Genomic DNA, 24,153 nt, shown 5'->3' on the forward strand with positions numbered 1-24,153 from the left:
GAAAAAGACAATGGATGAATGGAAGGAAAAAGACAAAAGTGGATAAAGAAGAGCAAAAAACAGCGAAGCACGGCATATGAACACGATGGGAAGTGGAAACAGACGAAGGGAAAAAAATGGAGACGGGAAGGAGGGGGGGAGGATACAAGGAAAAGAATGAACACAGAAAAACAAAGGAAGGAATATCTGGGGGAAAAAAAAAAAGTAAGGAAAAAGGATACCTAAAAACATGGGAAGTAGGAAAGCGATAAGGGATGGACGATAAAAAAAAAAAAATGGGAGTATGGATGGAAAACTGAAGAAAAGAGGTAAAGGAAAATGAGGCCAAAAATACAAAGGGACCATGAAGGGAAGGGGTGAGGGACAAGAAAAATGCGATTATAAGGAAGGCAAAGAATGCAGGGAAAAGAAATAGAAATTACAACAAAGACAAAGGGTGGATGAGATAAAACACACGAGAGGTAAGAGAAGAGGATGGGGCCAGGGTAAGGAACGGTTACTGCGGCGACGGGAAGAGGAAGAGGAAGGTAAGGGATGGTGGGAAGAGGAAGGAAAGGGAGGACAGGAAGAGGGAAGTAAGGGATAGTGGGAACAGGAAGGAAAGGGACGATGGGAAGAGGAAGAAGAGGGTGAGAGAGGATAAGAAGAGGAAGAGGAAGGTATGGGATGACGGGAAGGGAAAGGTATGGTGCATGTCGAGGAAGTTGAGGTGAAATATGGAGTGATGGTCGGTGATGATTATGACCAATGATTTTCGGCCGCTGACCCTCCCTAAGCGCTCCTTAACCCACAAATATGGGTCCTGATGAATTAGTGGGCGGGGTGGACCTGGGCGTGGGCGGCGGGGATTAGGGTGTAAATGGGCGGAGGTGCTGGTGTGGGTGCGGCTTGGGGGGGAGATGGATTGGGAAGACGGGGTTGGGGAGATATGTAAGTACGGAAGAGGTTGGTAAGGTGGAGGTGGACTGTGATGTGTGGAATGTAGTGTGAAATGTGGATGGCGGGGAGACTGTGTGTGTGTGTGTGTGTGTGTGTGTGTGTGTGTGTGTGTGTGTGTGTGTGTGTGTGTGTGTGTGTGTGTGTGTGTGTGTGTGTGTGTGTGTGTGTGTAAGGAGAAAGTCTGGTGATGGGTGGAAACGGGCAGGTGAGTTGTGAAAGACGAGAGTGGATGTGTGCGAAAGAGTGGGCCGATGTAAACGAGGGGAAAAGGAAAGAAAGCGGGTAAAGAAAAGCGAAAGAGGGAAAGGGAAAAGGCAGATACGAAGGAAAAAAGGAAAGAGGGAAGAAGAGAGCGAAAGGGGGGAAGGAAAAAGGGAGAGAAGAAGGAAAAAGAAAGAGGAGAGACGCAAGCGAAAGTGGGGGAAAAAAAAGAAAAAGAAAAAAAAAAGGAGGGGAGAGGAAGGCGAATAAGGGGAAGGAAAGCGAAAAAGGGGAAAAGAAAGCGACAGAGGGGAAGGCAAACAGACGTGAGGAGGGAAAAGGGACGACGATCGCTATGTTACGAGGGGAAAATAAAATGGAACGAGGTCTGCCGGGATGGCGAGAGAGAAAGCGGGAAGGAAGACGGAAGAGGCGGGGAAGGAAGAGGGAAAGAAAAACGAAGGAGGGAAATGGAGAGAGAGGAGGGAAAAGGGAAGAGGGGGAAACTGATAAGATGCGGGGAAAAGAGAAGGGAGGATGACGGCTGTGGGAAAGGCCAGAGGAAAATAAACGGACGAGGGGAAACGAGGGGAAGGAAAAAAAACGAAGAGAGAAACAAATGAACGGAAGAAGACTGAAGGAAGGAAAAGAAAATGAGGTAAAGACGAAGACAGGACCAAAAAAAACAAAAAAACAAAAAAGAAGGGAAGAAACCAGACAAGGGGAAAAAATAAATGATGAGGGAAAAATAGAAAGAAACGACTGTCCGGGCAAGGGAAGAGGAAGAGGCTGCTATGACGAGATGTTATGATTTTACGAGAAGGGAAAAATTCGAGGGAGAAAGAGGCTGCTGGTTTAGGAGTCGGCCATGAGGGGAAAAAGATGTCGATGTGAGGGGAAGGGACGACGCTTGGGAAGAGAAAGAGATTGAAAAACTGGGAAAAGCGTGATTTTTAAGAAAGAAAGAGATCAGAAATATGGAAAAGGGAGGTGCTTGGGAGAGAAAAATGGTAAAAATAAGGAAATCGAAAAGAGGCTGGAATGGTTTTTCGCAGCGTAATGACAAAAGAAAAAAAAAACAAAAAAAAAAAAGGAAGGGAACAAGGAATAAGAGCTTTGCATTTCATTCCAGTAAACGCCAAACGGTTTTACACAGCTTGGAGAAACCCATCGAGTCAGGGGGTTAAAGGGAGGCGGTGGGAAGAGAGGAGGCGAATTGAAGGAACAACACACAAAAGGACAAAATAAAACACTCCGCTGCTGATTCCCGCCGTTAACTCTTGAATGTCATGATTCTTGAAGGCTGAAAGAATATAATGAACGATGCTAAGAGGAGGGAAGAGGAAGGGAACAAAGAGAGGAGGAAGAGGACGAGAACAAAAGTGTGTGAGAGGAAAAGGAGGGAGATGAGGGAAGAAGAGGAAGAATAAGGCAGGATGAACAGACGATGGGCAGGCAAGGAGGAAGAAAAGAATATAAGTGTTGGAAAGTCAGAAGGTAGAGACAGAAACAAGCAAAAAAATTAGGAAATGTAAGTAGGCCCAAGATTAATATAAGGAGAGGGAAAATGTGTACTAGAGAACGAGATAAAGATAGGAAGTACGTGGAGGGAAGGATGAGGGCAAAGGAAGTGACGGCCTGTGAAAAGTCAAGTACGAGGGATAGAAGTGGGAAAAATAAGATACGGGACGATTTATTTATTTAACTCTGAACGGCGTCGGACGATTTTTCTCGCCACTGAAAAACTTCCCGATGTCTGAGAATAAAGCTTAAATCAATTACGAACAGAAAATACAAAGATAAAAATGAACCCCCAAAAGAAAGTAGTGTGGAAAAGTCACATGCGAAGGGAGGAGAGAGGAGTGGTACAGTGAAGTGACATGATGATGTGAAGTGAAGGTCTAACAAAAAAGGTCGAGAGGGCTGGCTGCTCAAAGGGTGGGTGGACATGCACGGGGGGACAAGGGAGTCAATCACAGACCTAAACTACTCCATACCCTCTCACATAATCAGCGTCACTCCTCTCACCCACTCACACTCACTCGCCCACTCACCGGCAGCTGCGTCTACTCTATTAACTCCCACCTTGCCACTGCACCCTCTCACTCTCACTCATCCACAATCACTCCTCACCTACTCTCTCACTCATCGGGCAGCTGTGTGTATCTTGTCCATCTGTAACACCCACTGCAGTATTCTCACCCACCCCGCCATTAACACCCTTTCTCACTCTCACTTACCAAGTCATCCACCACCTCTGGCACTCACCCACTCTCACTTTCACCCTCTCACACTCACCCAGCAGGTGCGTCAACCCCGTCCACTCCCCGACTTTCACATCCATGCCTGTCGGTACCTGGGACCATGACATCACAATAACCTTCACTGGGAACGCCAAATTATGTACCTCGGGCGAAAAAAAAAAAAAAGTAATCCAGGAAATCCACGAAATCTGAGAGCAAAAATAGCCAATCACATACACAACTCGATGGTGCTTAGGCTACACAGGTCCCTATAATATACCGCAAGACTCAAGAACCCCTACCAATACAGGTTTTCAGAAATACCTCAATGAAAACCTCAAACGCGGAAAAGCACTCACGTAAAGCGTCAAATGCCACCACAGTCTGACGGTGCTTACACTACAATACACGGCGACTCAGAAATAGTTACAGGGTTCAATAAAACGCGTGAATGCGAATCTCAAAGGCGGCGGAATGGTGAGGTGAGGTTGTGGGAATGCGACTGTAAACAACAAAGCACACGTGTTCACCTTTTACCGAATTCCTGGCTTCCAACTACACGAATTTGCTCTAAGACACGTACATGCTTCTCTCCTCTCACCGTCATTTTCTTTCTTCCTTCTCTTCTCTTACCCTCCTTCACCTTCTTTCCTCTATCCCCCCCTTCCTTCTCTACTCTCATCCTTCCCACTCAAACCTTACCCTTTCTCCCTTTCTACCTTCTCTCCTCTCACTCCCCCGTACATCTTCGCCTCCGCTCACCTCCTCTACAGATATCTTCTCTTTCTTTCAAATTTACGCCCTTCGAAACTTTTCTATCACTCACTTTCCTTCTTAATGTCTCCCTCCCTCTCCTCCTCTTTTCTCCAAACTCCACAATCCATTCTACTTGTTTACACAGGGAAAGACAATGGTTGGGAGGGGCAGCAACATTGCAATGAAACCTGGGGGATGTAACATTAGCTACCCCTCTCTCCTCTACTCCTTTCTCTCCTCCGCTATTTCCTTTCCTCTCCATCATTCTCCTCCCTTTCATTCGTCTTCCTCTTCTCCTCTCACTGCCCTCCTTTAGAATCTTTCCACACCTGACTTCCTTTACCAACTCCTCAGTGTTTTCTAGTTCCTTCGCCACTCCACGTCCAATTTCTTTTCCCTCCTCATCTCATTTCCTTCCCACGCTACCATCCAGTTCCTCCGCTCCTTGAATATCTCCTTCCACCCCTGTCCTGCTGCACGGGGGGAGAGGGGAGAGACGAGGAAGGGTTGGGAGGGTATGTATGAGAAGGGAGGAGTAAGGTAGACCACGTTACCTCTCATCAGGGCAGATCCACAGGCCGCTGTCTATCACAACGACCATCTCTGTGTCTTACCTTCCTTCTACACCCCACCCCCCTTCCTCCCTTCCCTCAGCTTCTCCCTTCCCTCTCCTCTTTCAACCCTTTGCCTCCCACTTCCTCCCCTCAACACTAGCCAGTTCTTCTCTTTCCTTCCCCTTCTCATGTATTTTTGCTTTTAATTTTCTCGTTTCCCCTTCCTTTCCTCATTTTTCTTCTTCCGAGGCTAGTCCAGCATTTCTCAATATCATCCTTTTTTACACAACATTTATTATAACCCTTTAACTAAGCAGAGTATGATCATCTGGTGACTGCAAAGAAAGGAAAAAGGGTCATCGTACCGGTATTAAAGTTAAGATAAATTGTCTATAATCCTTCCTCTGCAATGTCTCACGGTCTTACGTAAGTCGAGCATAACAGTTTGGTGGTGGTGGCAGGAAGGAAATTTTAGAAACATTACTAAACGATTAACGAAAACTGTATCAAACCATTCACCAAAAGGAAGCTCCCATAACCCACGTTCAATCGTACGTAACAGGATCACCACCACCACCACCACCATTATCATCATCATCATCATCATCATCATCCTTACCCCCATCTAAAACAACAGGGTATGTAGGATCACGGAATAAACAGAGGAAGCGTGAAAAATAAAATTACCAACAGGATGCCAAGTGAAACAGACCACACGCTCATTCAAACATTATTAAGTTCTCAAGGATATGTCATAGCAAGCATGAAATAAAAAATGAACCATCGCAGTGAAAGGGCGTACTACTTGCATTCGATGACGTACAGAGTTATTTAATTCGGTTTACGAATGAATTTTCGACCTGGGATAGTAAATATACCTTTCACTTACTCCTTAACATAGAAAAAAAAAAAACTCCCAAAACAGGTAAAACTGAAAACAGCAAGAATAAACCCACAAACTAAGTCACCTGTATAAAGGGGTTAAGAACAAAAATCAACTCCCAGCCACACTAAAAATGCCCGCTAAGGACGCCATTCACTGGTAGTCTTAAATCAGCTCGTCTCGCTTTGATTCACGCCAGCTCCTTTGCCAGTGGAGTCCTGAGAGCCAAGGCCCACCATATTCTGCCTCCACAGCCTCTACTCTCAGCCACTTGTCTTCCCCGCCGCCCCTGGTAACCGAGAAGTGTTTGCCCTCAGTCCCTCCCACACCACCATACTTTCCTTATATGACTACACCCCCGACCCTACACATCTTCCACCAGCCATATGTCCCTAACTTCACACACACACACACACACACACACACACACACACACACACACACAAAGGCCTAACCCCTTCACTACCATTTCTCTCTCTACCTGACGAGAGATGATTTTCTTCAGCTAACAAGAGATCGTTCTAACTGACTGAAGGGGTTAGAAACAATCTCTAATGATCAATTCATGGGCTTCTTCTAGACGAGTTCATTCAGCTTAGGAAATACAGCTCATCTATTACCGATGTCAAATTGTATCCATCACAAGTAAAGGCTATGAACTGTGTATAACGCAACCCTCTCCTACCCAGGTGGCCCGCTTCGTCTTACACACAACACACAATACACCCTGCAGCACGTGTATCTGTGTCGCCGGGACAAAAAGTGTTTAAGTATATCCTTCTCCTGGCCGTGGTAGTCCCCAGCATCCGGGCGCCTTTGATGCCTTCGCTATCTGGCAACAATCACCCCCACACGCCACGGGGGGACATCCGGGGTCGGCCTCACGAAATCTGCATATCAACACTGCAATGACCTGCCCCTAGACCTCCTCTGTGGTGTATGGATGCGGGCTGAAGTAAGTGTCGTGCCCTTGTATTGTGTGGCCTGTGTCCCTGGTATAGTGTGGCCTGTGTCCCTGGTATAGTGTGGCCTGTGTCCCTGGTATAGTGTGGCCTGTGTCCCTGGTATAGTGTGGCCTGTGTCCCTGGTATAGTGTGGCCTGTGTCCCTGGTATAGTGTGGCCTGTGTCCCTGGTATAGTGTGGTCTGTGTCCCTGGTATAGTGTTGTCTGTGTCCCTGGTATAGTGTGGCCTGTGTCCCTGGTATAGTGTGGTTTGTGTCCCTGGTATAGTGTGGCCTGTGTCCCTGGTATAGTGTGGCCTGTGTCCCTGGTATAGTGTGGTCTGTGTCCCTGGTATAGTGTTGTCTGTGTCCCTGGTATAGTGTGGTTTGTGTCCCTGGTATAGTGTGGCCTGTGTCCCTGGTATAGTGTGGTTTGTGTTCCTGGTATAGCGTGGTTTGTGTCCCTGGCATAGTGTGGCTTGTGTCCCTGGTATAGCGTGGCCTGTGTCCCCTGGTATAGTGTGGCTTGTGTCCCTGGTATACAGTGGTCTATGTCCCTGTCATTTCCACCCCATCTCTCCCTCACTATGGCGCCGTGACTGACCCCCTACGGAAACTAAACCTCTCTCTCTCTCTCTCTCTCCCAGCACTAAGACAGCCTAACCCTTAGACTGAATTATCTGGCAATAGTCAGCCGTTCCCTTTTTTCAGCATCCCTAACTCTACTATTCCATTTTTCTAACTGACCTTTTATTTACTCAGATACCTTTATATATTCCTTTAATTCTTATTATAGTTTCTGTCTAATATAAAACGTAAAAAAATAACTCCTCTCGGTCATCTCAAATACTGGTATATAAATTCATCTTCCTTTTCTTAACTATGAATTATTTTTATACTCCTTTTCAGCCATTTATTCCCTTTGCCCGATCCTGAAGTGTGTCAGGGGAGGGAGTCTTAACTAACTTTCCCCGCACCCCCCGCCGGCCCCAGGGGTGACACGAGGACCTCCTGGGGGGCGCCGCACCGGTCCTAAGCACTGACCACACACACCCCTCTCACTCCCCTCCTCCATACCCCTCCCCCCCCTGAACCCCTTCCACCCCTGTCTCACCACCATCATAAACGTTCACCTCAGGACCTCAACTCTCACCCTCAGACTCACCCAAGCTCATCTTCACTTCCTTTGTCGCGTGTCTTAAAAAAAAAAAAAAAAAAAAAAAAAAAAAAAAAACTACCTTCATCAATATCCTCCTAACGCAACTTATTTACAACATGAAAGGCGGTAAAGTTGCTCAATAAAATCTTACCCAGGAAAACCAGTTCGTTAAGCCAAATTATATGCATCGTATCAAGTATATTCTTATGGGTAGCCTTAACCCTCGCTAAGGTCCCTGTCTGTGGGCCTCCAACACGAGACTCACCACAACAAAAGCGCAGTAATTCGCCTGGGCTGGGTGCTTCACTTGCTCGGTAAACAGGTAAATTACAGGGACTGGGTGCATAATAGTCGGGTCGCCGCAGCCAGCCCGCCCACACCCCACCTCCAGGCCATATACGCTGATACACAAACCAAGCCAGCTGCAGGGTCGTGAACATCACCTTATGTAAACAATAACAAGAACACCTTGACAATAAACACTTCTCCGCTTCATATGACACCTCGACAATATACTGTATACTTCTCTGTTTCCTATGTCACCTCCACAATATATAGTTCCCTGTTTCATACGATATCTCACAATATATAAATCTCTGTTTCATATAAGTCTACAATACATGAGGCAGTGATATCTAGACAACACACGCTTCTCTGGGCTTCTCATATAAGTCTACTCCTCTGTATATGCTTGAGTCTGCGGTTCTTACTATCTTATCAATAAAATTGTTTAAAACGCTTAGCTGTCTGAAACTATTATAGCAAGAGCACTTCATATCTCTGATAGCCTAAACTGTGACAAACATTAACAAGCAAAAATCCTGAAACCTACTGCACACGCGCACACACACACACACACACACACACACACACACACACACACACACACACACACACACACACACACACACACACACACACACAAAATTGAAAAAAATACACGTACAACTTTTTAGCGATCATAATTTTGTGCTTCCGATGGGTAACCTAACCACGCATGGGCAGTGTTGGTGTATATAATCTTATCGGTCATCAAGAAGACAAATGAACCTGTACACTGGTATCTCGCAGGTGAGAGAGAGAGAGAGAGAGAGAGAGAGAGAGAGAGAGAGAGAGAGAGAAAAAAAAATCATGGTCATTCAAGTTTTTTTTTTTTTTTTTTCAGTTTTATTCTTGCTATCTCAGGACAATTTTTTTTTAACTTTGGAGGGCTTTTCAAACTGGTGGGATTCTAAATAGTCTTCATTAACCGCTTCACCAATACAGGCCCGTCCGTAGCTGAATAAAATCGTCTGAACATGGCAAAGAATGGAATACAAGAAGTACGTCAAAAGTCCTTAAATTTGGTAAAGCCTTCCATAATCCTTTCATTACTTGAGATCTCCCATAAGCTTACTAGAACCATCAGATGATAGCAAGAGCCAGTAAAAAAAAATAAACAAATAAATAAGTAAAGTCAGGGAATGGCTGTGGTTAAACTTGGTAATGTTACAGTGATCAGTCTGCTAGGAAAGGCTGAACCACTTATGCCCTAGCGTTGGCTTGGAGAGGGGAGACATTCACGTTAAGAGAACATGTAGGTCTGTAACATGAGATCGAATAAAAATAAATTAGATAACATGGGTAACATTTAACGGAAGGGGAAAATAAAGAAATGGCCTTCAACATCAAGTATAAAACGAAACAAAATGGCTGGATAAATAGACTAGCTTCACGGATGAGGAATATTAATACCTATGTAACATGTGGCAAATAAAAATAAAGGAAACTAAATGACTAGGATAAAACCTCATGGAAGGAGAGAAAGGAAAAAAAAAAACGAGGTAAAACAAAAAAAAAACTTACATGTCTGTCTGTATCGGTACCCTAAAACAAATAAATAAGAAGGGAAAGTTCGTCTCTCCATGGGTTGGGCATCATGTTAACTTCAGCAAAGTTGAGTCAGAGGATCAAGGACAAGTATATATCAGTGCACTCCGCCTATCAACATCCATCCACCTATGCATCCATTCAGCCATCAACTATATGCATTCATCAATCCACCTGTCCACCCATTCATTCTTATCCACCTACCCATTAATCTATCCATCCATCCATCAACTTAATCACCACTCATCCACCAACCCATCCATCTATCCACCCACTCCTCCATCTATCCACCCACTCCTCCATCTCTTCACCCACTCAACCACCAATTCATTAACATTCACACACCCAACCACCAATCTCCCCATCCATCCACCTGTCCACTTACTCATCCACATCAATCCACCCATACCAGTGCACTCACCCGACTTGCGCTTGATGGTGTTGTTGTTGGTGATGGTGACACTCTTGCTCTTCTTGATGCGCAATGACCGGCGCATCGACCGCACGAAGTTGTCCCCGTACTTCATCTTGCTGTGTCCTACGTCTGCGTCGCCGGCAGGAAGAACGTTACAAAAAAAAAATCCTTTCCTTGCAGTTGGTGTCACTGGGTATTCAAGCTAACACCAGACGATTTTGTTCAGCTACGCGAAATACTGGAGGTCAAAGGAATACAGACGCATGTGAGCTCTTTCTTATACGTGCAATTGCTTTCAGTGTCAGAGTTGATACATACTACGGTAACAAAGCGACTTCTAAACTGCTGACGAATATACAGGCTTCAGGACACACTAAAGCCACGACTAGAATGTTACACCTCACACTTCTCTGTCAGGCTGCTTTCTGATGTCACACCTCACACTTTTGCTTTTCCAGGTTGTGATGTGAGGTACGTGTGGACGGGCGTGGTGATGGTGGCGGCGATGACTAGAAGAGATGTGTGTGTGCCTGGGCGAACAAACTTACGTCGACCCTGTAAGTTCCGCTGGTGTTGACTAGAATGGTATATGAAGCTTGCTGAATGGGTCCCTCACATGGACGCAACGCAGCTTCGCCTAAAATTATGCTCGCACCACCAAATAACTTGTAAACGTTTCTGTCTCGCTGTTACACTTGAGGTTTCGTCTAAGATTACGTTCTCATCACCAAGTCACATGCAAACGTTTCTGTCTGAGGTCAGAATAAAATCTACGAGTATCGTCTCACTAGGCAATGCAATCTAGCCTAAGATACGTTCGCACTATGAGTTACTTGCGAACGTTCCTGTCTCGTACGGATATTCTTCAAGCACTGTCACACCTGGACCTCCTAGCACCGACAACTATCCGTCCACAGGTAAGTAGTTGGCCGGGGCTCGAGGCGGGGCGAAGGACACAACAAGCAGGTGACGACCGTGTTCAGTCATGATTGCCGACACAGCGATGGCAGAGCACGCGACGCCACACTCCTCCCCCGACCGCGGTTACCCGTCGACTGGGGCGCCTCGCATGGTCGCATTTCGCAGCCACACTCCCCGAAGTCCCAGGCTTCTCAGTTGCCAATGTTGCGTTTTCCTCCGCTACATCTTGAGGAAGTCTAGACACATCACTTACCGTTTAGCTACAGGAAATCTAGTGGTAGTATAGATTTGTATAGACAGTTTTAGCGATGCTGTAGAGATTTTACCTTCCAGCGATTTTCTGTTGACTGCTTCCATTTAGTGCCAGTCTTTATTGTCTGGCCCCAACGAATCTTGCGGTATACTACACACGTTTAAAGTTTTAGCGATGGAGGACTGATTTTGGTTGTTTTCTGAATATTTTTTGCATTCTGCGATATTCTAGTTGTTATTAAGGGCAGTTTTAGCGGTATTTCTATGAGTCCGTACTTGGCAACTCCTCCCAGCCTCCCGCACTGTGCCGGCACCTCAACACGCACACGCACCGCTCACGCACGCGCTCACACCCTCCCTTCAACGACCATCAACTGCTCCTCACACTCACTCCTGGCAAATAATCACAAAACAAGGCTGAGCACTACAACTGGTGACCCATGTTAACCCCTTCACTGCGATGACGTCCTTTACGCTATTCTTGCTGTCCCCAGAGTAAATTCCGCTCGGGAGACACCTCGTAGTGAACTTGTTAATGAGGCTGTAATATAACCCCACCTTTAATAATGACTATTAACTCCTCTCCACACACATTCCACACAAATCATTTAATGAATAAGAGGTAGATCCCTCCAGCTGGTTATGTAAATAAAATAAATGGGTGAATAAAATAAAATGCATAAATAAGGAAATAAAAGTAAATCCCATATTCCCTCCGAAGTGTCCAGTCCCGAGGTAAGGCCACTGGAGTCCTGTACACCGAAGGGTAGATGACCAGCCTATTTTCCCTTGATGGCATTACAAGATCTAAAACCTCTAATCACCTCCTACGGACTGACCTTACGTGCATATCAAGGCCGTCACTCCAACTGAAGAATTCTAACCAGTACACCACCAGCCGTTAACGCATATCATTTTCTTCATAAACGAGCATGCATTTACAGTGTAATCCACTGGGGAAAAAAATCCATGAGGGGGAGAGAGAGAGAGAGAGAGAGAGAGAGAGAGAGAGAGAGACGGGGGTAAGGGGAGGATTCGATGTCTACACTCATGGCACTCACACGGTGTTTTCATGGCAGAGAAAGGCTGAGATGCACCGGAAATCGTATGTACAAGAATAGGCAACAAGCACACTGTAGTGAATGTCGTTTTTCATGCTAAGTGGAATCTTACGTTGCGGACACACTCCCTAGAAACACGTGAACGACAAGAGGAAGTGAAATTCTGGGTTTCGTGCAAAATTCCGACTCCATTAGGGCAGCAACCAACCCTGTGCTGTGTTTCATCCTGCAGACACATGTTTCAGGCGAGTGTGTCTGCGCCCTCACATACATGAATTGGAATGCCTGAAGGGGGATAATACTACAATGACGTCCGTGGTGGTAGAGAGAGAGAGAGAGAGAGAGAGAGAGAGAAAAGGAGGAGCGTTAGGATATAAACAATGCCACACTGTGTTGGTCTGGCCAGCGTCTCGACATGCACCATCCCGTCCCCCACATTCCGCATTCCTGACCACACCAACACAATCATCATCACGCTGCAACACTGACACTCTCATACACATACACTAACCCACAACGCAACTCAGCTCCACTAACATTCACACTCAGCTTTTTCTAACACTTCCTTAACTCACACGTCACATTCCTTACCGCCAAAACACATGTATCATTACGCTGCATTACTTAACTCTCTCATATTCCATCGGTGCTACTCAAACCTTCAACCCAACTACTCCATAAACATTCCCTTAACCCATCCCACGCACCACATTCCTTACCATCCTAACACATTCATCATCACGCTGCATTATCTCCACTCACCAGCTCTCACCTACACTAACCCACAACATAACACTACTTCACTCAACACCAACACATTCCACATTACTCGTCTCTCCTACACTCTGTTGCATCTACACTTACCTATAACATAAGACTACTTCAATCAACACCAACACATTTCACATTTACTCATTTCTCCTACACTCTACCAAAGCTACACTTATCCACAACACAGCACTACTTCACTCCTTAACACCAATCTATTCCACATCATTCACCTCTCGTATACTCTGCCAACACTACAGTAACCCACGAAGTAACTATCCTTTTTCCCTAACATTTTCTAACCACTTTCAATTCTTCTCCTTAGTAACATTCTCTTGTCTGTTTCACTTACATGCTTCACAAACATAATCTTTAGGAAAACGAATGAGGTAAAGCTGATCTATTTTATTATTAAGGTTATACAGTAAAAGTCTTAAGGTGTTATGAATGACAAATCTAATCCTCGAGTCAGTCCTTTACCTGTTTCAGTTATGTATATGTAAAAAAAAAAAAATCTGGACTTTGGGGAAACAGGTGGTGAAACTGACTGTTTTGTAGGTGTGGCATCATCATCATCATAATCATCATCATCATCATAATCATCATCATCATCATAATCATCATCATCATCATCATCACTACCACCACCATCATCATCGTCGTCGTCGTTGTCCTAACCGCTTTCCCACAGACAAACTTAATGAAGTGGTAAGGATCCCGAAATAGGAAGAGCACAAAAGTCTTCAAAGGCAATGGCTGTCAAAATTAGCAGGGTAACTTAGGTAGCGTGTGTTTTCAGTGACAACGCTAAGTTATTCTCCCCGACAATAACACACAAAAATGCTGGGAACGTAAATGAAATACAACAGACTAAAAATGTCTTCTCCCCAACAGCATAAAAAAAACATCAATAAATAACGGTAAATAAATAAATTACATAAACAAACGGCTTTCCCTACTGCTCCACGAAACGCACATGAAATAACACCCCACAAATCTTCAATATTTCAAAGCCCTTCGAACTGTGATCGTCATTTCCCCCCCAGTTCTTGCTCCCTACAAACTATTTTCTTCAATTCTGAGATTTGTTTAATGAAGTACATATCTGAATACTCCATTTATAAAAATTCTGACATACATAAAATCGTCCGGAAGAGGCAAAAATAAGTAAGATGTTCTCGTACTGAAGGTGTTAAAAGCAAGAACGTTCCTCTCCCCAACAACGACACAAAACCCGTCTCTCCCTACCACGCTGGCAACGCACATGGAAATAACACAACCGACAAAACTTAACACTATTTCAAGGACGCGGTATAAAGAATTAGCGCTGACGTGGAGGGAAGCAGGCGGAAATGCGAACTATCAATCTTTAGTCGTATTCATAAAAGTCCTTAAGCCATTTCCGTAGCAGTCATAATTTGTCGTGAGTTATTTTGCAGTCATAATTTGTCTTGAGTCATTTTCTTTCCTCGTATCTTTCACGTTATCATTCACTTTGGTATGGGTGTGAAGTGTTTGGCAGCTGTAGTAGTCGAGATAAAAGTACAGACAAGTAATATTATTTTAACACACAGCTCATCCTCAAGAATGTTTATGGATATGGACTACAGAAGGCGTCTAGGGAGGAGGGTGGGGGAAAGCAGGAGACACAAGAAAATGGAAGGTAACTACAGGGCGATAAGGATAAGAAGACATAATAAGAGGGAAAATAACTACACAGAAGGAAGATGAAAACAGCAGGAGACAGAAGAATGGGGAAAACAACCAAAAAGAAAGACAACAAAGAATATATCACAAGCAGCAGCCACGGGGACACAACGACGAAGACAACAATATGGTGAAGAGAAAGGAGACAGGAACAGCAGGAGACGGAAGAAAAAGGAAGATAACACAACAAAACGGTGCTAGAGAATATGCCTGATATGAAGACCAGCCACGAAAACTACGAGTATATAAGGGACACGCAACGATGAAGATTAAGGTGACGAAAGAAAACGAAAAAGAATAGAATGGAAAAAACGATAAAGAATGAGATGGAAGAAGTCTACCAAGAATGACTATGGTGAAGTGTTCTGATTTCGAAGCTAGGTATTTTCTTGTGTAAAAATGATACCCACACAATATTATTGCCCAACCTACAGGGGCGGGCAAATCTAGAGTGTGTCCCTAACAGTGCCACACACTTACTCACCCACTGAGCTACTGTATCTTTTTATTTAAAGGATGAAATACGGGAAGCTGTAACCGTAGAGTTTGGGCGTCAAAATTAAGACGGGGGATGTTGAGGGGGAAGGCATTAGTGGTGTGTTTGGTGTGCGTTTGAGGCGTGTTTTGGGTGTGTCTGAGGTGCGTCTGCGATGTGTTGGGATGGGAGATACGGTTGAGGTGGTGCGGCTATTTAAAGTGTTCATTCAATAAGCTGAAGAAGAGGAAGCAGACTAAGAATATAGAGAAGAAAACAGGCAAGAAAGAAACGATGACAAAGATTATTACATTATACAACAGCAGCCACGGAGGATAAAGCCAGGAGGGTCAAGGAGGGAGAGAAGGCAGGAAAAAAGACAAAGTGGCGTGAGAAAGAGCAAAACAACAGGAAGATAGAAGTGAATAGAGTGGAGAAGCTCAGACAACCAGAAGAAAAATACTAAGTAGCAGCCATGAAAACTACGGCAAACATGAAAAAAAAGGGTATTGAAAGAAAGTAAGGGACAAGGAAGACACGAAAAAATACTGCGAAAATGGAAGACACAAGGTAAAACGTAAGGACAAGACAAAAGCCTGAGCCAGCGAGGTATGAGAGAGAGAGAGAGAGAGAGAGAGAGAGAGAGAGAGAGAGAGAGAGAGAGAGAGAGAGAGAGAGAGAGAGAGAGAGGCAGGAAGAAGAGAGCTGCAAACCAGACATGCATACCAAGAAGAGGGGAGTGAGGATGCAACACAGGAATGGGAATTTTGTCAGCGTGCAGACGACTAAGGAACAGGAGAGACAGCTGAGAGACAAAAGGAGGGAAGGAGACACGAGAGAGACCGAAATGCACAAAAATAAGAAGTCAGAGAGAGGATACTAAAAAAAAAAAAGAAGGAAAAACGAAAATTTTGTCAAGGTGCAGAAAAATAAAGACAGGGAGGAGAGACAGCAGAGAGACACAATGGAGGGAAAGAGACAAGAGGGAGAGACAGAGAAGTACAAGAAGTCAGCAAAGAGAAGAGATACTGAAAAAAAAAAGAAAAGAGACAAGGTAGGAAAGTAACATTTCGTAAGCGTGAAGACGAGTAGCGAACGGGAGAGATGGCACACACAAAAGGAGGAAGAGAGACACGAGGGAGAGACAGAAAAGAAAGAAGAATAAGAAGTCAGCAAAGAGAAGATATATTGAAGAAAAGAAGAAACAGAGAAAGGAAAAACGTAAACTTTGCCAGCGAGCTGAAAGAAAGGGAGGAGAGATGGTAGAGAAACAAAAAGGAGGGAGGGAGACAGAGGGAGAGATGAAGAAGCAAGAAGAAGAAGAAATCAGCAACAAGAAGATATTCTGAGGGGAAAAAAAAATGAAACAAAGAAGGGAAAAAGAAAACATAAAATTGTCAGGATGCAGACGAGTAAAGAACACGAGGAGAGACAACAGGAGGGAAGGAAACACAGAGAGAACGAATAACAAGTGCATCCAGTATCGCCATGCATTACTAAGTCCCCTCTCAGTTGATAACCATACATATGTAATTGACCTTGGGAGCAGATGACTGGTTGTTCCGCGCGACACACCGTCATGGTATGGGGAACAATTGTGTGAAGTTACATCAAAATCTGCCCATGCATGTGGAAGTTACAGAGCGGACACGAATGTAGGTATGGCTGTTAAGTATGACAGCACCCGACCTTGTTTTAGCCCCAAGTGTGGCCTTGACCTTAGGAACAGATAGTTAGTTGCTGCGCGTGACATACTACCATGGTATGGGGAACAACTCTGAGAAGTTATATCAAATTCTGTCCAAGCAGGTGGAAGTTACAGGGCGGACACCAAATTGCAGTCGGACAGCCCCCGACCTTGTTTGAGCCCTAAGTGTGACCTTGACCTTGAGAGTAGATGGCTGGTTGTTGCGCGCAACACACCGTCATCGTATGGAGAAAAATTTTGTAAAGTTACATCAAAATCTGTCCCTGCATGTGGAAATTATAGAGCGGACGCGAAATTTCAGACTGACATACGTACTGACGGAATTGTGCAAACCTGGACTCCCCGAGTCTAACCGGTTTCACCGGAAGGGAACTAATACAAAATAAGCACGGAAGAAAATTAAACCGATAAGAAAACATGTAAAAATATGTCAGGGTGCAAACGAGGAAATAACGGGGGAGGAGCTAGCAGGGATATAAATGGAAGGGGGAAGACCCAAGGGAGGGATAAAGAAACCAGAGGAATACGAAGTCAGCGAGGAGAAAAGAAATAATGAGAAAAGCAAGCAACAGATAAGGGAACACAAAATGTCAGGGTGCAGACGAGTAAAGAAAGGGAGGAGAAATGGCAGAGACAAAAGGAGGAAAGGAGACATGAGGGTGAGATAAAGAAGTATGAAAAATAACAAACCAATAAAGAGAAAAGATATACAGACGAATGCAAGCAACAGTTAAGAAAAAAAAAAAGTTAGATATTCTCAGTGTGCAAACGAATAAAGAAAGGGAGCAGAAACAGCAGAGAGAAAAGGAGGGAAGGAGACACAAGGGGGAGATAAAGAAGCAATAAGAATAAGATATCAGCAGGGAGAAGAGATACAGAGGGGAAAAAAAAAAAAAAACAGAGAAGGAAAAAGCGTACAACTTTGCCAGGCTGCAGACGAGTAAAGAACGGGGGGAGAAATGGCAGGAAAAAAAAAAAGAAGAAGAAGAAGAACAAGGGAAGGCGACACGTGGGAGAGATTAAACAGTCAGAAGATTAGGAAGTCAAGAAGGAGGAAAAGATACTGCAGAAAACACGAAATACTACAGAAATACGTCAAAGAAAATATTAGATAAAAATACATATGACCCGGAGAAAGGAGGCAGCAAAGATGGTTTAAAAAAAAAAAAAAAAAAAAAAAAAAAAAAAAAAAAATTATAAAGAAATTGCAAAGAAACAGAAAAAGTCAAAAGTGAGACGGAGGAGAAAAGGGATAATGAGGAAAACAGGAAACAGAACAGATGTGTGTACAGTTGCCTGCAAAATTTTGTTCCTCCTCACGTTCTTCTGCAGCTGAACATTATATTAGTTTTGGGAGCTGAAATTACGAGTCAGCTAACTAATATTTACACAAGACAGAAAATAGTGACTGCAGGCAACTTTACCCCAACTAATAAAATACTATGAGTTTGTAATGGACAGGAGGATGGAAATAATTTTGGAAAGCAACTGTTCGAACTGTAGCGGCCGGTTTAACAAGGATACAAGTAAAAAAAAAATAAAAATAAATAAAACGAAAGACATGAAAGTGAGTGATGAGGACAAACATACTGATAATAACCGGAAACGCATAACAAGCAAATAGGCGAAAGCAAGACACAAACAGAAAGACAGGTAGGGCTTCAAAGACGGCAGTAAAGATGGTAGACACAAAGGGAGTACAAAGGAAATCAAGCAATATGAAACTCCTTTGTTGCCGTTTGTTACAGGGCCGGCCATCACTGCGGTGTCTACTTTACGAGGCTAAGATAAGAACAGTAAAGCAAGATGGCCACCACTGATCACCCCACCAGTAACAGGCAGAAAAAATTGGTTCACCATGCAGAATATGTGTACAGTATATATGTATGTATGTAGGCATGTATGTACGAATTTATGTATACATAGACGTGTGGAGAGAGAGAGAGAGAGAGAGAGAGAGAGAGAGAGGGAGGAGGGCGGGGGGGATATAAAAGAGAGGCAGGCAAGAGACTTCCAAGAAAGAATGTGGCTACGAGGAGTCTGCCAGAGGGAAGGAGGGAAGAGGGGGAAGGAAGAGGAGAATAGGACGGAAAGGAGCTAAAACGAAGGAAGAAAGAAAGCAGTGGAAATGAAGGAGCGAAAAAGAAATTAAAGAATCATGAAAGAAGTAGCCAGAAAGGAAGGGAGAAAGGAAGTGGAGAGGAGGAAGGAAGCAGAAGAAATACAGACAAAAGACAGGCAGTGACGAAGAAGGAAACAAGAAAAGATGGAAGAAGGAAGCAGTGAGGATAAAGCAAGGTGGCAGAGAGAATGGAGGAAGGGGAACAGAAAAGTGGAAAAGACACTAACAACAAACGAAGACAGCTCAAGTTACGACATAAGGAAGGAAGCCGGAAGCCAGGATGAAGTAAGGATGTAGCAAAGAGAGCATGCGAGTTCAAAATTAACTGGTAATGATAAATACACTGAAGGAGGGAATGAAGGAAGGAAGCAGTAGGTGGAACGAACGAAGTAAAGAATGAAGCACTAAGTAAGAATGAAAGAAGGAAGCAGAACGGAGAGTAAATGAGTTCATAATTAAATTGGAAATGAAGATCACACTAATGAAGGAAGGAGAGAAGGAAGGAAGGAAGGAAGGAAGGAAGGATGGATGGACGGAAGGAAGCCACAATGAGCGCGTGTGCCAATTATTATTGACGTAGAGATGACGGTCACATTCAAGAAGAAACTAAAGGATGCTAGAAAGAAAAGGAAGGAAGGAAGGAAGGAAGGAAGGAACGAACGAACGAACGAACGAACGAACGAACGAACGAACGAACGAGCCCGAATGAGGGCAAATGAGTCCTTAATTAAAGTGGTAATGACGGTCACACTAAAACCGCCTTCCCTACTCCACACAGCCCGATGCACAATTACCATTTACAGGAAGAGGGTTAAGGGAAGAGGGAGGGAAGGAAGGGAAGGGAAGGAGGGAGAGCAGGAGGTAAGGAAAGGAGGGAGAGAAGGAGGGAGGGTAAGCAGGGACAGATGGAGGGAAGGGAAGAAGGGAGAGATTGAGAGAAGGGAAGGAGGGAGAGCAGAAGGTAAAGGGAAAAGGGATAGCAGGAGAGCAGGGATGGAGGGAGAGCAGGAGGGATGGGAAGGATGAAGGGCAGAAAAGGGAGGGAGGGAGAACAGGAGGGAAGGAAGGAGAACAGGAGGGAGAATAGGAGGGAAGGAAGGGGAACAGGAGGGAAGGAAGGAGAACAGGAGAGAGAACAGGAGGGAAGGGAATGAGTGGGTGGAATGAGGTGGGAAGATAGAGGGAAACTGAGAGAAAATGATGGAAAGAGGAAAAAAATGAGAGGAAAGAAAGAATGGAAGAAAGAGGAAAAAGACAAAAGAAAAAATGAAAACAAGCAAAACAGAAGGGGGAAAAAAAAAAAAGGAAGAGGGAAATGGAAGGAAAGAAAAAGAATAAAAAAATCCTGGTTACACTTTCTTGCAGCGAGTGTGCGAAGGTGAACAAAGAAGACAATTATCGTAGTTTCAAATCTGGCCAGAAACTGAGTAGAAATGGAAAACTGGAAGCAGAAGAAAGGAGGGGAAAACGAAAGCATAAAACGAAGAAAGAAAGAAAGAAACAATGAACGAACGAAGGAACGAAGGAACGAAATACTGAAGGAAGAGGATAAACGAGACAAGGGGAACGAGAAAAAGCATGACAGAGAAGACAGAAGACACACACGCACACACACACACACACACACACACACACACACACAACACACACACACAGGGAGGCGAGTGTGTGGGAAGGTAAACACAGAAAACAATTAACCTGAAATCCTGACAGAAATTGAGCACCGCGTAGCCAGGTGAGAAGAAAAATCACCCCTACCCCCCTTCCCCCCCAAAAAAAAAAAAAAAAAAAATCAGCGGGAACCTAAAAATATCCAAACACGACACCAAAAAGCAGTCAGTCGGAAAACTATAAAAAAAAAAAGGGGAGAGAGAGAAAAGAACGATAGGAAAAATCAAATAAAACTCTTATGCTTTCAGTTCTTTGGTGCGAAATAAATTGCTGATGTGTTCGCTCGGTAAATCTGCTTTATATTGGGCCTGGAAAAATTAACCCTCTCACGGTCGCGCCAACTCTAGTATATTTTATTTGGGGTTATACCAGACGACTTTATTCAGTTTGATTCATAGAAGCCCGAGTGTTCATGTTCTCTCCATCAACAGCCCATGTTCATGTTCTCTCCATCAACAACTCGAGTGTTCATGTTCTCTCCATCAACAACTCGAGTGTTCATGTTCTCTCCATCAACAACTCGAGTGTTCATGTTCTCTCCATCAATTGCCCGAGTGTTCATGTTCTCTCCATCAACAGCCCATGTTCATGTTCTCTCCACCAACAGCCCGAGTGTTCATGTTCTCTCCATCAATGTCCCGAGTGTTCATGTTCTCTCCATCAACTGCTTGTTATCACGTGACGAATCGCCTGAACACACATCAAATCTATCGTGGGGAAGTTTTTACAAGAAATCTCCATCTTTTTCTTTTTTTCCCCGAGAAGACGAATAGAGGAAGGAATAACAATGAAAAAAAAAAATCCATACAGGTTGATGGAGTTGTAATTCCCACTTAGAGGTAATTTTATTCAGGTTACAAGGAGACTCTCGACCTTGTAGGGAAGGGGAATGAAACAACATCCTTCCTACTTATTTTCATTCAGTTCATACTACCAGAGAGACGATTTTAATAAGCTTATGCGAGGACTTTAGGGGGTAATAATAAAAGATGGGTGAAATACTAGCGCTGTTCAGTGTGACCTTGATTCATTTTACAAGCCCTTTATGTATGCAAATCTTTACTGAGGGGTCAAATGGGGGCCGGTTCCCTGTCAGGATATTGGTGGTTCCCTTTGCTTCCTCTTCCTCGTTAACCTACCCTCGCTCTTCCTCATTTCCAGCTTCCCCTTCGGCTCTTCTCTCTCGATTCCACTTTTCCTTTCGCTTCTTTCAAACCTCCACCTTCCCTTCCCGTTCCTCTCTTTCATCATCCCATTCTCTTCCCCCATCACAGCTTCCACCTTCCCTTCCTCTTCCTCATCCTTACTTTCACCTTCCCTTCCTCTTCCTCATCCTTACTTTCACCTTCCCTTCCTCTTCCTCATTTAAGTCTTCTCTTCCTCATCCCATTTCCACTATCCCTTCTTCCTTATCCTTACTTTCACCTTCCCTTCCGAACTTACACCTTCTCTTCTTTTTCCTCATATCCACCATCCCTTCCTCTTCTTCACCTTCAACTTCCCCTTCTCACTCTAATCTTCCTCTTCCTCACTTACACCTTACCTTCCTCAGTTTCACCTTCAAGTTCCCTTCTCAGCATTCTACAGACAAACCTAACTATTTGACTAACTCTCCTCTGCTCCATTCCATTTTCTTCTATCCTAATTCACTTGACTCATTTCTTTTCCATCACAGTCCATTTCTCTTCATGTCTTTATATTTAATTTCATTTCAGTTCCTTTCATTTCCATCACCCCATTTCCTCCTTCCCTTTCCATTCTCCACTTGGCTGTCTTCCACTTTCTTCCTCATTATCTCCTTTCATCTATTTCTTTGCTTTACGCCAATCCGTTCATTTCCATTTTCCCCTCACTCCATTCTATTGCTTTCCATCTTCCCGCACCCCACTCCCTTTCTTTTTATCTTACCTCGTTCCATTCTTTTCTTATCCATCCCACCTTGCTCCATTACATTCCTTTCCATCTCACTTGGTTAGACCCTACTTCATTCCATATCACATTCCTCATAATCCATTTCTTTCCATATCAATTCACTCAGTTCGGATTCTCTCCAAATCATCTTGCTCCATTTACCTCCTTTCCGTCTCACTCCCCTCCATTTATTATTTTTTTTTTTCATCTCACATCGCTCCCATTCTTCACTTCTCTTAAGATCTCGCTCCACTCTCGCCATTTTCAAGTCTGCTCTCTCGAACCTCTCCTGTTCCATCCCACCTCACTCCATTTCATTAGTTCCATCCTCTCAATTCTGTCTTACTCTAGCTCTCGTTCCATCTTGATCCCTCACTCCCGTCTAATCCCGTCTCTGTATCCCCTCGCTCCATTCCCGTCTCACCTCCCTCCATTCCTTAAACTTCCATTTCATCTCGATCCAGCTCCCGTCCCACCTAAGGCCCACTGAATTCACTGTCCCATCAAATTCTGTCTATCCTACTACGTCCCACAGGCCTCACGTACGCCTTCCATGTCCCATTTGATTTCCCCCTGTCCCACCTCGACCTCCATCTCGTCCAATTTCATCCCAGCCTCGCCCCACGAATCTCACAGTCCTGCCTCATTTCACCCACTCTCATCTCACCCCGCTCCCTAATACCTCCCCACCAACCCTCCCTTACCTCCCCATCCCCCACCCATCCATGTTCACCCTCCCTCATCTCCCATACCTCACCCTTGTCCACACATATCCCCCACACACCCTCACCTCCCGCACCACCAGCCACCCTCACCTCTCACACCACCCACCCACCCTCAACTCGCCTCCCAACCCACTCAACCGCAGTCCATCCCACCCCTGAGACACACTTGCCTTCCTGCCCACTCTCGTCCACCTCCCTGAAGACCAATAACCTCTCTCTCCCTTCTGCCTCCCCACACCTACGTCGCCTTCACTTCAACTTCATCCATCTCCTTCACCTTCACTTCTGCCTTCTCTCTCTCTTTCCCTTCGGTCCTTGTCCTTCTCATGCTTCTCATTCCTCTTGCACTCTTCCACCTACCACTTTCTTCGTCTCCTTTTAGTATTTTTCTCCTAATTACCTCTTCTTCATCTAACTCATGCAGTCCTCCTCCTCTCTCTCTCTCGTCTGCATCACTGCACCTACTGTAGGTCGCCTCATCTCACCTGCAATACCTCCTTCCGTTCTTCTCCCTTCATGCCTCGTCTCTCTTCTTCCCCCTTCCTCCTGTTTTAGCCTCCTTTCTATATTCCGCTTTTTCTTCTTTCCTCTTTATTACTCCTGTCCTTCCAACTCTTCAAACATATGTCGCCTCACTTCACCCTCATTTATTTCCTTCAATACTCCTCCCTGCATGTTTTTTCTCTTTCCTATTTTCCTCATTTTTTCCTTACTCTCTCTTCCTCATCAAATTATTACTCTCTTACAGTCTCTCCCTATGTTGCCCTTACTTCGCTTTCACCGTTCTTCTTCAGCCCTTTTTCCTCGCCTTGCCTCTCATCTTCTCTCCCTTTCTCTTTTTTCCTTATCCCCTTCTTTTTACTCTTCTTAC

General features: G+C 44.5%; 1 protein-coding gene across 2 annotated transcripts in view; it reads right to left on the reverse strand.

Moving 5' to 3' along the window:
* Positions 1-24,153, reverse strand: part of CenG1A (Centaurin gamma 1A) — a 779,192-nt gene that overhangs the window by 280,630 nt on the left and 474,409 nt on the right. The window contains exon 1 of one of the 2 annotated variants that reach the window (XM_080266918.1): positions 9,968-10,636. The exons of the other annotated variant lie outside the window; for it this stretch is intronic. Coding sequence (XP_080123044.1) covers positions 9,968-10,073 — 106 coding nt within the window. The 5' untranslated portion in view covers positions 10,074-10,636. Of the gene's footprint in view, positions 1-9,967; positions 10,637-24,153 lie in introns of those variants that run through there. 2 annotated transcript variants of the gene reach the window in all.

This window comes from Coenobita brevimanus, chromosome 22 (genome assembly GCF_032717465.1).
Source record: "Coenobita brevimanus isolate Jiangsu-jjx chromosome 22, ASM3271746v2, whole genome shotgun sequence".
Classification (NCBI taxonomy): Eukaryota; Metazoa; Arthropoda; class Malacostraca; order Decapoda; family Coenobitidae; genus Coenobita; species Coenobita brevimanus.